The sequence below is a fragment of the Felis catus genome, chromosome B4 (assembly GCF_018350175.1).
Source record: "Felis catus isolate Fca126 chromosome B4, F.catus_Fca126_mat1.0, whole genome shotgun sequence".
NCBI lineage: Eukaryota > Metazoa > Chordata > Mammalia > Carnivora > Felidae > Felis > Felis catus.
Window position 1 is genome coordinate 35563404 of NC_058374.1, and position 14154 is coordinate 35577557.

At 40.3% G+C, this 14154-nt stretch overlaps 1 protein-coding gene across 40 annotated transcripts in view; it reads right to left on the reverse strand.

Annotated features, from left to right (window-relative positions):
• CACNA1C (calcium voltage-gated channel subunit alpha1 C) overlaps positions 1–14154 on the reverse strand; it is a 753388-nt gene that overhangs the window by 135295 nt on the left and 603939 nt on the right. For all 40 annotated transcript variants that reach the window (XM_045061160.1, XM_045061161.1, XM_045061174.1 and 37 more), the window contains one exon: positions 11131–11157. In XM_045061160.1, coding sequence (XP_044917095.1) covers positions 11131–11157 — 27 coding nt within the window. The remainder of the gene's footprint in view (positions 1–11130; positions 11158–14154) is intronic.

Sequence of the window (14154 nt, forward strand, 5' to 3'; positions counted from 1 at the left end):
GTCAGGGGTGGAGGAGCCAGCAAAGGTTACCCAAAAGAAATGATTTCTCATTTCCCCATACTGTCAGTTATCTTTTAGTATATGGTTCTTGCCTCTCCAGTGAGATCATAGGATCCTTGAGGGAAAAAGACTATGTCTTACACTTTGCTATAGACTCACAGTACTTAGTGCAGTCCATTTCACATGGTAAGGACATTTGACTGATAGGTTGGTAGAACAGCAGAGACAAACTCTATGCAGATTTACTAACGTCTTGCTGAAGACAAGACTTGAGAGCCTGGAGCTCTTGTGACCCAGGGATGAAAGTGGGGGTGAGGAAAGGGCAGTGTTACTAAAAGAGTTTGCTTGGCATATAATTTTTGTCAGGCATCTAGAAGAGTAGACAACAGCAAAATGGTGGACATTTCAGGCTCTTTCTAGTGGCTAGAATAAGTTCCTATCTTTTCTTTAACTGGGAACAAGCAACACAGAAAATGATTAAATTTAACTCTTTTATACTATATGTAAGTAACTTAAAATGGACTATCAGAGATTAGGAAAATTTATATATGTGCCTTGTCCTTGCTGCTCATTTCACTGAAGATGGGGCAAGACAGTCCTTCCAGATTTTAGAACCCCATGGGGTTCACTTCAGAACTCTGTAAAGTCAAGATCTGGAAACTCCAACAGGTTATCTGATTAATCCCTGCAAGTTGCATAAGACTTTCTAAATAACTTGTTCCCTAACTGTTTAAATCCTATTCTGAACCATGATGCCCAAATGTTGCAAAATTCGTTATTGTAACTAATTCCTCAAAGTGGAGACTTGGCTTACAAAAGGAATCCCCTAATATTGCCTGAACATTATAACTTGACTATAATTTGCTGAGTTTCCTCTAAAGTTTCTCTTCTAATATTTCTTTTAAATAAACCATGACTTTGTATCATTCTGTATTGCAAATGTCTGGAAATTCAAATTGTCTTATTTGTCATTGTTAAACTGAGAAAATGATCAGGACATTTTGTTAAAACTTAAATTTTAGAATCTTTTTAAAGAGTAAAACAGGCTCTTCACTGTTTACAAAGTTATTCTGAGTTGCAAAAATTCCCTCTCCATTTCCCCCCTGTACTACTATGCTTTTCTCCTGTATGCTCCCATTCAATCATGGCTGCCATAATCAGGCAGAAAGTACGAAGATACATTCTTCTTGCATCTGTAGTGGAAATCCTAGCAGCAGACTGAAATAATTCCAGATCTACTTTGATAATTTTCATGACATTTTCAATCCATTGCCCTGCTTTGCTATTCCTTAAACACACAACATCAGTGGACTGTAGAATCTAGACTAGAGGGTTGCCATTTTGTATCTTCTCAGACCTTTTAGGGCCACCCCATCTGGTGCAGTAGCTACTAGCCACATGTGGCTCTTGAGCACTTGAAATTGGCTAATCCAAACTGAAACATGTAGTAAGTGTAAAATAAACGCTGTATTTCAAAGATTTAGTACAAAAATTAATGTAAAATATCTCAATTTTTATATTAAACAGGAGTTAAGATGGCAGAGGACTAGGAGGACCCTAAGCTTGCCTCATCCCTCAAACACAGATAAATATCAAACCATCATGAACACCCAATATCTGAAGGCTAAGAGAGCAAAACTGCACAACAAGAGGTAGAAAACAGCCACACTGTGGAAGACAGGAGCTGCAGAGAGTTGATTTGGGTGAGAGAAGAGTTGCAGATGCCACAATGGGGACAGAGTTCTGATCTTGTAGAGAGTAGCAAAAGAGAAAGAAAGAGAAGGAAAGAGTGAAAGTGCATGAAGGGAACTGTACAAGAAAAACTCTCCCCCAAAAACCACTGTCTGGGAAAAGGAGAGCAGTGCAGTGGAAAGCTGAAATTTTTTTTTCAATATACGAAATTTATTGTCAAATTTGTTTCCATACAACACCCAGTGCTCATCCCAAAAGGTGCCCTCCTCAATACCCATCACCCACCCCCCCATCCCTCCCACACCCCCATCAACCCTCAGTATGTTCTCAGTTTTTAAGAGTCTCTTATGCTTTGGCTCTCTCCCACTCTAACCTCTTTTTTCCCCCCTTTCCCTCCCCCATGGGTTTCTGTTAAGTTCCTCAGGATCCACATAAAAGTGAAAACATATGGTATCTGTCTTTCTCTCTATGGCTTCCTTCACTTAGAAAGCTGAAATTTTGAAGGTCTGTGCCATTGCTAGGGTCATGCCTGGTGGGCTTGGTGGTGCTCTGGTGGGGAAGGAAGGTAGAGACCCAGGAGTGGGCAGCATGGTCTGAGAATTCCCTGGGTTGCACAGAGATAAACAGTTTCCCTGCTTGGAGTGCATTTGGGAGTGGTGGCATGTCCCCTCTGGGGACAAAAAAAGTGGCAGCACCAATGTGCTGCCCTGTTCCCTAGCATAGGAAAAAAGACACTGCCTAAGGACAACAAACCTTTGTCTGGAGTTGTGCTGTTCTTTACCATAAACTCTGAACCACTACACGATCTCGTGACCATTTTCTGAGACAAACCAGCAAATGGCAAAAACCTGGCTAGGCCCTCTCCCAGAGGATCAGCATGTGTTTGAGCCATACAGATCTCTAAAATTTGTAATTTTGAAACCTAGCCGCATGCCTGAGATAAACACAAGAGTACTGTTCTACCTGGCAGATAGACAGCTCGGTCGCAGGCAGGGTGAAGGCAGGGATCTGGAAGAGGCTAGGGACACAAAAGAGGTGCTTGTCTGTTCTTTATGTTCTTTCTGTTCTTGTCTGTGAGGGCTTTCTGAAGAGTGGTGGGCATGAACTCCCCACTCCGGGGACAAGAGAGTGGGGTGACACTATTCCCCCCACCCTAGCCCACTCATCAGCACTGATCAACTTCAGTGAGCAAAACAGCACTAGCAAGTGGAGGCTGTAGTTGCTTACACTAAGCTCTGCCCCCTGTACCCTGCAGGTGCATCTCTACTAGGACAAGTCAGTCTGAGATTCAGTGCAGCAGACCACAGCCCCAGAAGACCAGCTCAAACCCCTTGCATGCATCAAGTCTACTGATCATAGGATGCTGCAAAAGCTTCAGCTCTAGGGGAAATAGGATCTAGTTCCCTTTCTTTTTTTTTTCTTTTTTTCTTTTTTTGGACCTCTTCTATCACTCTCAGGAGCAGGAATATAGGAGCAGGCTTTTCTAACAATCCGCCCCCCCAAAACTAGTGACCCAGACAAAATGACAAGACAAAGGAATTCACCCCAAAAGAAAGAACAGGAAGAAGTTATGACCAGGGATTTAATCAATATAGATATAAGTAAGATGTCTGAACCAGCATTTAAGACAATAACCATAAGGATATTAGCTAGGCTTGAGAAAAGCATAGAACACACTAGAGAACCCCTTACTGCAGAGATAAAAGAACTAAAAATTCGTGAGGCTGAAATAAAAAAGGCAATAACCAAGATGCAATGGATGCAATGACAATGAGGATGGACAAAGCAGAGGAATGAATCAGTGATATAAAAGATAAGATTATGAAAATTAATGAAGGTGAAAAAAAAGAGGGAAAGAAAGGTTTTGGATCATGAATGCAGACTTAGGAAACTGAGTGACTCCTTAAAGCATAATAATATTCATATTATAGAAGTCCCAGAAGAAGAAGATAAAGAAAAAGGAGGAGGAGGTTTACTTGAGTTAATTATAGTTGAAAACTTCCCTACTCTGGAGAAGGAAACAGACATTGAAATTCATGAAACACAGAGAACTCCCATTAAATTCAACAAAAGCCAGCCATCTCAAAGACATATCATAGTCAAATTCACAAAATACACAGGCAACGAAAAAAATCCTAAAAGCAGCAATGGAAAAAAAAGTCCTTAACCTACAAGGGAAGACAGATCAGGTTCAGAGTAGATCTGTCCAAAGAAATTTGGCAGGCCAAAAGGTAGTGGCATAATATATTCAATGTGCTGAATGGGAAAAATATGCAGCCAAGAACACTGTATCCAGCAAGGCTGTCATTCAGAATAGGAGAGATAAAGAGTTTCCCAAACAAAAACTAAAGGATTTCGTGACCACCCAACCAGCCCTGCAAGATATATTAAAGAGGACTCTTTGAGTGGAGGAAAAAATACAAAAAAAAAAAAAAAAAAAAAAAAAAAGATCAGAAAGAAAATAGAACATCACCAGAAGCACCAACTGTACAGGTTAACACAATGGCACTAAATTAATATCTTTCAATAATCACTCTAAATGTAAATGCTAATGTACAGACTAAATGCAAATGTAAAGACTAAATGCTCTTATCAAAAGAATAGGGTATCAGAATGGATAAAAAAACAAGACTCATCTATATGTTGTGTACAAGGGACTCATTTTAGACCTAAAGAAATCTGTAGAATGAAAGTGAGGGGATGGACAACCACATATCATGGTAATGGTCGCCAAAAGAAAGCTGAAGTAGCCATAGTAGGGAACTTTAACACCCCACTTACAACAATGGACAGATTATCTAAGCAGAAAATCAGCACACAGAAAAAGTGACTTTGAATAAAACACTGGACTGCAAGGACTTAACAGATATATTCAGAACACTCATCCTAAAGCAGTGGAATCCATATTCTTTTTGAGTGCACATAGAACATTCTTCAGAATAGATCACATACTGGGTCACAAATCGGATCTCAACAAGCACAAAAGAACACAGCATCCAACTTTTCTGACCACAATGCTATGAAACTCAAAGTCAACCACAAGAGAAATTTGGAAAGACCACAAATACATGGAGGTTAAAGAATATCCTACTAAAGAATGAATGGATTAACGAGGAAATTAGAGAAGAAATAAAAAAAAATACATGGAAGCAAATGAAAATGAAAACAGGACAATCTAGAACCTTTGGGATGCAGCAAAGGTGGTCCTAAGAGGGAAGTGTATTGCGATTCAGGTCTACCTTGGAAAGCAAGAAAAGTCTCAAATACATAGCCTAACGACCTTACACCTTAAGAAGCTAGAAAAGGAATAGCAAATAAAGCAAGCAGAAGAAGGAAAATAATAAATATTAGAGCAGAAATGAATTATATAGAAACAAACAAAATAACCAGGTAGAACATATTAAAAAACTAACAACTTGTTCTTTGAGAGAATTAATAAAATTGATAACCCCTAGCCAGATTTATCAAAAAGAAAAGAGAAAAGATGCAAATAGATAAAATCACGAATGAAAGAGGAGAGATCACAACCAACACCACAGAAATACAAACAATTATGAGAATATTCTGGAACAGAATTTGAAAAGACCCATAACCAGCAAATAAATTGAATCTGTAATCAAAAGTCTCCCAACAAACAAAAGTCCAGGGCCAGATGGCTTCTCAGGAGAATTCTACCAGACATTTAAAGAAGAGTTAATATCTAGTCTTCTCAAACTGTTCCAAAAAATATAAAGGGAAGGAAAACTTCAAAATTCACTCTATGAGGCCAATATCACCTTGATTCCAAAACCAAAGATCCCATTAAAAATGAGCATTACAGGCCAATATCCATGATGAACATGGATGTGAAAATTCTCAACAAGATACTATCAAATTGAATCCAATAGTTCATTAAAAGAATTATTAGCCATATTCAAGTGGAATTTATTCTTGGGCTGCATGGGTGGTTCAATATCTGCAAATTAATCAACGTGATACCCTACATTAATAAAAGAAAGGATAAGAACCATATGATCCTCTCAATAGATGCAGAAAAGGCATTTGACAAAACATAGCATCTATTCTTGATAAAGGCCCTCAACAAAGTAAGTATAGATGGAACATACCTCAATATCATAAAAGTCATATATGAAAGACACACAGCTAATATCATCCTCAATGGTGAAAAACTGAGAGCTTTTCCTCTATGGTCAGAAACAAGACAGGGATGTCCGCTCTCCCCATTACTATTTAACATAGTACTGGAAGTCTTAGCTTCAGCAATTAACAACAAAAAGAAATAAAAGGCATCCAAATCAGCAAGGAAGAATTTACTATTTGCAGACAATATGATACTCTATGTAGAAAACCCAAAAGACTCCACCAAAAAAGAATTGCTAGAACTAATACATGAATTCAGCAAAGTTGCAGAATATAAAATCAATGTACAGAAATTGTTTGCATTTCTATACACCAATAATGAAGTGCATAAAAAGAAATCAAGGAATTGATCCCATTTGCAGTTGCACTAAAAACCATAAGATAGATACCTAGGAATAAACCTAACCAAAGAGGTAAGAGATCTGTACTCTGACAACTATAGAATACTTATGAAAGAAATTGAAGAGGACACAAATGTGAAAAAATTCCATGCTCATGGATTAGAAGAACAAACATTGTTAAAATGTGGACACTACCCAAAGCAATCTACATATTTAATGCAGTTTGTATCAAAATACCACTAACATTTTTCAAAGAGCTAGAACAAACAATCCTAAAATTTGTATGAAACCACAAAAGAACCCAAATAGTCAAAGCAATCTTGAGAAAGAAAGACAAAGATGGAGGCCTCACAATTCCAGACTTTAAGCTATATTACAAAGATGTAGTCATCAAGACAGTATGGTACTGGCACAAAAACAGACATGTAGATCAATTGAACAGAATAGAAAATCCAGAAATGGACCCACGACTATATGGTCAATTAGTCTTCAACAAAGCAGGAAAGAATATTCAATGGAAAAAAGACAGACCCTTCAACAAATGGTGTTGGGAAAACTGAACAGCAACATACAGAAGAATGAAACTGGACCATTTCTTACACCATACACAAAATAAATTAAAAATGGATGAAAGACCTAAATGTGAAACAGTAAACCATCAAAATCCTAGAGAAGAATATAGGCAGCAACCTCTTTGACCTTGGCTGTAGCAACTTCCTACTAGACATGTCACTGGAGGCAAGGGAAACAAAAGCAAAAAGGAACTATTGGGACATCATCAAGATAAAAACCTTCTGCACAGTGAAGGAAACAATCTACAAAACTAAAAAGCAACTGATGGGATGGGAGAAGATATTTGCAAATAACATATTAGATAAAAGGTTAGTATCCAAAATCTATAAAGAACTTATCAAACTCAACACCCCCCAAAAAACAAATAATCCAGTGAAGAAATGGGCAAAAGACATGAATAGACATTTTTCCAAAGAAGACATCCATATGGCTAACAGACACATGAAAAGATGCTCAACATCACTCATCATCAGGGAAATACAAATCAAAACCACCATGAGATACCACCTCATATCTGTCAGAATGGGTGAAATTAACAACATAGGAAACAACAGATTTTGGTGAGGATGCAAAAAAAGGGAGAACCCTTTTACACTGTTGTTGGGAATGCAAACTGGTGTAGCCATTGTGGAAAAACAGTATGGAGGTTCCTCAAAAAGTTAAAAACAGAACTACCAGCAATGGCACTACTAGGTATTTACCCAAATAGATCCAGCAATGGCACTACTAGGTATTTACCCAAAGGATACAAAAGTACAGATTCAAATGGATACAAAAGTACAGATTGGGCTACATGCACCCTGATGTTTATAGCAGCATTATCAACAATAGCCAAACTATGGCAAGAGCCCAAGTGTCTACTGTCTGATGAATGGATAAAGAATATGTGGTATGTGTACACACACACACACGTATATATGTATGTACACACACATATATGTATATATGTAATGGAATATCACTCAGCCATCAAAAAGGATGAAAGCTTGCCACTTACAACAACGTGGATGGAGCTAGAGTGTATTATGCTAAGCGAAATACGTCAGTCAGAGAAAGACAAATACCATATGATTTCACTCATACGTGGAATTTAGGAAACAAAACAAATGAGCATATGGGAAAGGGAAAAAAAGAGAAAAAGAGGGAAGCAAACCATAAGAGACTCAAAGACAGAAATGCTGAGGTGTTGGAGGGAAGTGGGTAGGGGGATGGGCTATATGGGCAATGATCATTAAGGAGGGCACTTGTGATGAGCACTGGGTGTTACATGTAAGTGATGAATCACTAAATTCTATTCCTGAAACCAATATTACACTATATGTTAGCTAACAAGAATTTAAATAAAAATTTGGGAAAAAAACACCAAAAAGCAAAAACCAAACCAAAGCACACACAAAGAAACAAAAAATTTTATATTAATTACATGTTGCCATGATAATGTTTTTGATACACTGGGTTAAATAAATTATATTAGATTATTTTCACCTGTTTTTTTCTACTTTTTAACATGGCTACTAGAAAAAATTTTAAAATGTTTATGTGGCTCACATATTTCTATTCAACAGCCCTGCTGTAGAGCTACCTGCCCATGCCTAAGATATAATAGCTGAGCAGAAATAGAGTTTAGTATTCCTGGGTAGAACCTTATCACTAGTCTGGCACAGTGATTAGCAGTATGGGACCTGGGTGTGGGTTCTCACTTGGCCATATATAAGCCAGGTGACCATCTGCATCTCTCACCCTCAGTATCCTCATCTGAAAATGGGTTGAACGATAGTGCCAAGTTACTAGTAGTGTGCCTTTTGGGAACATAAAGTCTTCTCTCTGTGTCTCTGTTGTATCTTGAACAGTAGCTATAGAGGGAGGAACTCTTCCCAGAGATCAAATGGCTGGAATATAGGAGGTTAAGCAGACAGCAGGTTGAGGTGAGTCTCAAAGCTTGGAAAAGAGCCCTGAGGTTTAGGGGGACCACTGTCCTGTTCCTCTCCTTTTTCAAAAGCACAGGTTACACTATGGGTCACTGAGTAAAAAAATGTTCCTAGTCTCCTGGATAATCTTTCACTAGACAGAGTCCATATAAAGATTTAATTTCTCTTCCAATCCTTTGGATCATGTTCATTCATTCATTCATGCATTCATTTGTTCATTTATGACTTATTCACTTGCATGTCATGAGAATGATATTTTGGAAATATTTTCAAATGGATTTTTACATCCCTTTACTCTTATTGTGTAGAAGCTTTGGAACTGTCAGGAACACGAATGCTTTCTCAGCTTTGGCTGTCAAATTAGATATTTTGTTTGAGTTTGTGTAAGCCTATTGTCTTACTAAGGCAAGACAATTCATTCATTCATTCGTTCACTCATCGGATATTAATTCAGTTCCTATTATGTATATGCCACTTCTTCAGATACTGAAGATAAAGCATTAAAATTCAAGCATCACTGAGAGAAAAAGTGTTTTTAAAATATTTTTTTAGAACTCTCTTTTTCATGTACCAGCTAGGCTTGGTAGACTTGACCCTAGATTTTTTTTTTTTAATGTAAAGGAGGTCTTGGATTGAAAGAAAGAGGAAGGGGAGAAAGGCCTGCATTTTCCAGTTCTAGCAAATTATGGGAGAAAGAAGGTATCAGAAATAGGGTGAAAATAAGACATCAGAGTCCTCACTTAATTCTCAGCCCAGGAGCCAAGTCTCAAGAGGTTGCAGAGGGTTGCTTTAGAAATACCCAAATAATCATGGGGAAGCCCGGAGACACTGAGGCTAGTGGTGGCCTCCATTGGGTATAGTATGGGGGGCTGTCTGCAGCCCCCTGGGACAACATCAGTCTTTGACTCAGAGTTCTATTCAGGCTGGTACAAATACAGCAGTGGGAGGCGGGTAGGTAGGTGAGCCTGCCATAGTGCTCTGGGTTTCCCGTAGCTTGTTTACGGAGTGTGAAGGACCTGGAAGTGTCCATGCACTCAGATGAGGTGTGGAGGTAGCTGAAGTCAGTGGACTGACAGACCTTGGAGGTCAGAGAGCAGAGGCAGAGATTTCAAGATCAAATGAAAATATGGGGGGACCCATGGACTCCAGAGGTAGATGTCTAGACTAGATGGATTGTTGCATTCCAGTAGGGGCCAGTTCAGAGAGAAGCCCAGACTAGCCATCATACAGGGGAGATAGGCAGAGGACTCAGAAGGATTCCAGGAGCAGCCCTCACCAAGGCCTGTTTACTTCCCAGGATCTTGAAGTTCCCTGCCCCCATGCATCCAGATTCCATCCTGGAGAAAAGCTGGCGAAATGGAAATATGAGAAACTGAACATTTCACCTTCAAGGACTATTTAAAGTATAGCAGTGGGTTATATGTACCCAGCTGGACTAAAGTTTAGTGTTATTTATGCTCCTGCTACACAGTAGGTGAGGCTAGGGAAGCAAGATTAGATCAATTACAAAACATAAACAACAAATATTTTTGGCATGTAGAAGCTTTGTGGGAGAAAATTCACATCCCCACTCCACAAATCCATTCATTCTTCCATTCAACATACATGTATGGACAGCCTACTCTTGGACCAGTACTTAGCTAGGCTCTCTGAGGCATGCAGGGGCTATTGAAAAAGATAGGCCTATGAACCAATAACTGGAGTGTAGTATGTTAAGTGCTGTGATAGAGATATGAATGAAGAAAGCACTATGAGAATGGAGAGAGGTGAGTAATTTCTCCTGGAGAGTTTGCAGGGAGTGTGGTAGATGTAGTAACATTTGAGGTTAACAAAAATCTGAATTCTCCGAATGAAGACATGTGGACACAGTGATTCAGGTAGAAGAAAGCCTACATGCAAAGGCCTTGATGTCTGAGAGGACAGGGAACATTCTGGTGACTGCAAGAAATTAACCATTCCATGTGGTGGGAACAAAGACTATGTGCAGAGGAGCACGGGAGGTGAGGCTGGAAAGGGAGATCTGGGGCTGAAGACCACAGATCCTGTGAAGCAGAACAGTGTAGTTATCCTATGTGCATTCCATAGTCCTTACAGTTCATTTCTCACTGTGTTCCACAAACATGAAGTAGGCAAGAACAGTAGCAAGTGTCCATATTACATTTATTTTAATTGGACTTTATCTTATAAGGGAGACACATTGGGTTTCACAACCTCCTAGAGATGGTGCTGCCAAAAAGACTGGCAAAGAAAATTCAACAAATATCAACCCTTGAATTATATGCTGGATCTGATTTAAAGGACTTTTCTTCATAGCTGTACAGAAGAGAGCATTTACTCCGTAGAAGAAAACCCTCACTGTACTGCCCCACCCAGTAGGTATTACCTTGGGCTACCCAAAAGCATAGGGAGAGAGCTGGTGGGCAGTAGGAAAGAAGATGAACATGCATATCACTCACCTGAACTTTGATTTGGAAATCCGATGGCTGAAAGAGAAAAAGCAGATGTTACAAAATGACAAATATGCATATTCTTCCATTTAAAAGATATTCAGCAATTCTAGAGAAGTTTGATGTCCCTGCATGACTATAAATGGGCACTGGATGGATGTGTGGAGTGAAGTAGAACAACTCTGAAGAGTCAAAACCCTATTTGTCAACATCTCCTGGCACGTTTGTGTGTATGAATGTGAAAACCAATGACTGACAAGTCTACAAATCCAGTATTTTCTAAGTGGAAGCAACACTCTCTGGAGAGTCTCTGGAGGCACCATGTGGCAAACAGCATCTGCTCAGCAGGTCCCATGAAGTTAGGTTAGGCTGTGTGTAGGGAATGCTGCACCTTGATGAGAGCCATGGAGGACAGGAAGGTCTCTCTGCAGATGTGAAAGTCTCACCAGTTGGAAACCAGAGAGAGGCAGGAGCATGTCATCACAGACCCCACTGCTGTCTGAACAGGATCCCAGCCAATGCTGGGGTATGAAGTGAAGATAAGCAATAGAAGCCAGCTGGGAACTGAAAGGCCATTACAATCCTGGCCTGAGGGCTGTGGCTGGGCCTAAAGGAACAGCTACAGGTCCTGTCAGAAGCTCAGGAAACTGACAGTTATGTGCAGCCTTAAAGACATGGGGAACTTTCAGGTGAAAGCATAGGGCAGGTGTGACTCAAAGGGTCATTGAATGGGGAAGGAGGAATCTTCAAGGAGGCCCTGAGGCTACCAAGTTCATATAGGAGAGTCCACAGGAGACTAGGAGGAGGAAGGCTGGGAGAAGGGAGGAAGGAGAGAGGGGAGAAGGAGGGAAGAAGGGGTGGGGGCAGGGAATGTAAGCATTTGAGACAAAACAATTGAAGGCAATGTATCAGAAAAGCCTTTGGTGTTAAGGGAGTAAGGTGGAGAGATTGTAGGTGGAGCAACCATGCTCAGATGCATACCTTGATGGATGCAGAATGTAAGTTGGGGAGGAAGAAAGTGACAGAGACATTGGTAGGGAGACAAAGACAGATGCAGAGAGAAAACATGAGCAGGGAGTTCAGGAGGCAACTGCTGCAAGCCTGTGTTGTCCTAGCTCAGCACAAAGCAAGCTGTGTCACATAGCAAGAAAACAACCCCTCTCATTATTTTTTATTAAAAAAAAATTAACAGAAGATGTGACAGGTGGCAAAGCCATCGTATGTGAGATAATTATATCTCTGGGGCACTGAGAATCCTAGCCAAGTGCCTTTACTGCTCTGAACCACTAGCTAATAACCTTTCCCCACCCCTAAGACTGCCTGCTAGGGCTGGAGTGTTTAATCACATGTTAATAAAGTGTGTGGGAAGGGGACCGGGAGCCAAGGACAGCATTCTTATTTAGAGCCACGGTTTAATGGGAGAAACAAATGTTTTCCAGATGCTAATTGGGTGTTGGGGAATCTGGGGTCCTCTCTTCTCCAGCAGGCCATGCTGAGCTTGGGGACCTTCAGGGTCTTCTCTAGGCTTACTTTTGGAGAGTTGACTCTCCTTGCTCTTAGGCATAAGCCAAAGTGGATGACCACGGGCTTTAGTCTTGTGATTCTGTGTACAGAACCTGGTCTGGCCCCAGGCCTTCTTTCAGAAATGTCTCAGTGATCCTCTCTAGGGTGTCCTTTAATGCAGACCACGTGCTATTTCCTGTAAGGGTCTCTCTCAGTCCAAGTGGATCAGCAAAAGTGGGTTCTTAAAACCAAATATCATATCTCCCAGGTAAATGACTCTGGGGAGTGGGCATAGAGGGGGATCAGAGCTGAGGTGTTTGAAATGAGGTGCTAGTCCTAGTTCCAGCATGGTCATCAGCTATGGGTCCTTCTGTGGCATTCTGGAACATTCTGAAGAGGAGGAAATAGAGTAGGACTTTCCTTTCCACTTAGTTTCAAGTCCTGATGTATAACCCTGGATACCACACTCAAAGCCTATTATTGTTGCTGCTCTTCTCAGGGGATTATGAATGTAATTTTAGGTTCACTGGGTCAGAAATGTTCATTACCTTTTAAGTATCATATTACTTAAGAAATGGGGAGGGTACTGCTCAAATGGCAACATCTGGAGACAAAGGAAACTTCAGTCCTTGGAGAGCTGAGGTTAGAACTCTGTAAAGGCCAAGCGTCTGAATTTCTCCATACTCCCTCCTATAGGTGGGAGACAACTGTAGGACCACACTTCATGAAAACAGAGGGATCCCATTGCTCAGCAACTTCACCTTGTGGGAAGTAACCGCTGGCTCAGGGTTTGGAAAGCTGGTCTGTCTTACTGTGTGAGTAAGCAAGCACCAGAGCACCTGGGTGCCTTGTACCATGGCACCAGTCCACACCCTGGTCTGGCTGACATGTGGTAAATGCTGCTTCCTTCCACCAGTTTTTAAACCACTTCAGATTCCTCAGAACAGTAGAGGTCTTCCAAACCCCAATGGGGTACGCACAACTTGCTTAGAAGTCTTCTTGGCTTTTTCTATCACTGTTATCCTAGGGAGGTACAATCCCTACCTTGTGTTTTAAATGGCTTCCTGAAGGAGAGCAGGGAGGTGGAGAAAGTAACTCATGCTCATCAGAACAATTCTACTGGTTTGGACTTGAAGTTCCTTCAACCCAGGATACTTTCTCTACCCAAGCCTCCAAGACAAACCTTCTAGGAAGCCATGATTTTCTTTGTTGATATTAAGTTTCAAAATTGAAGACAAATTCAAACTCCTTTTGTTTTGCTTAACTACTTACTTCTTGGGAACTATTTATATTTCAGACTTTCTCTCCTTCCTAGAGTAATGAGAACCATATATTTACTACTTGCTGTATGAAATAGTATTTCCCTAAATTGTCCCAATTTGCTTCTAACCTAAGTCAGATGGCACAGTGGTTGCCATCCAGGTTGACACACATCTGACTCAACCTCCTGGACTCCACAACTTCAACACCATTCACAGATATTATTTCTAGAAGGGTAATGGACCTTGTCATCACAGAACACTGCTCCAA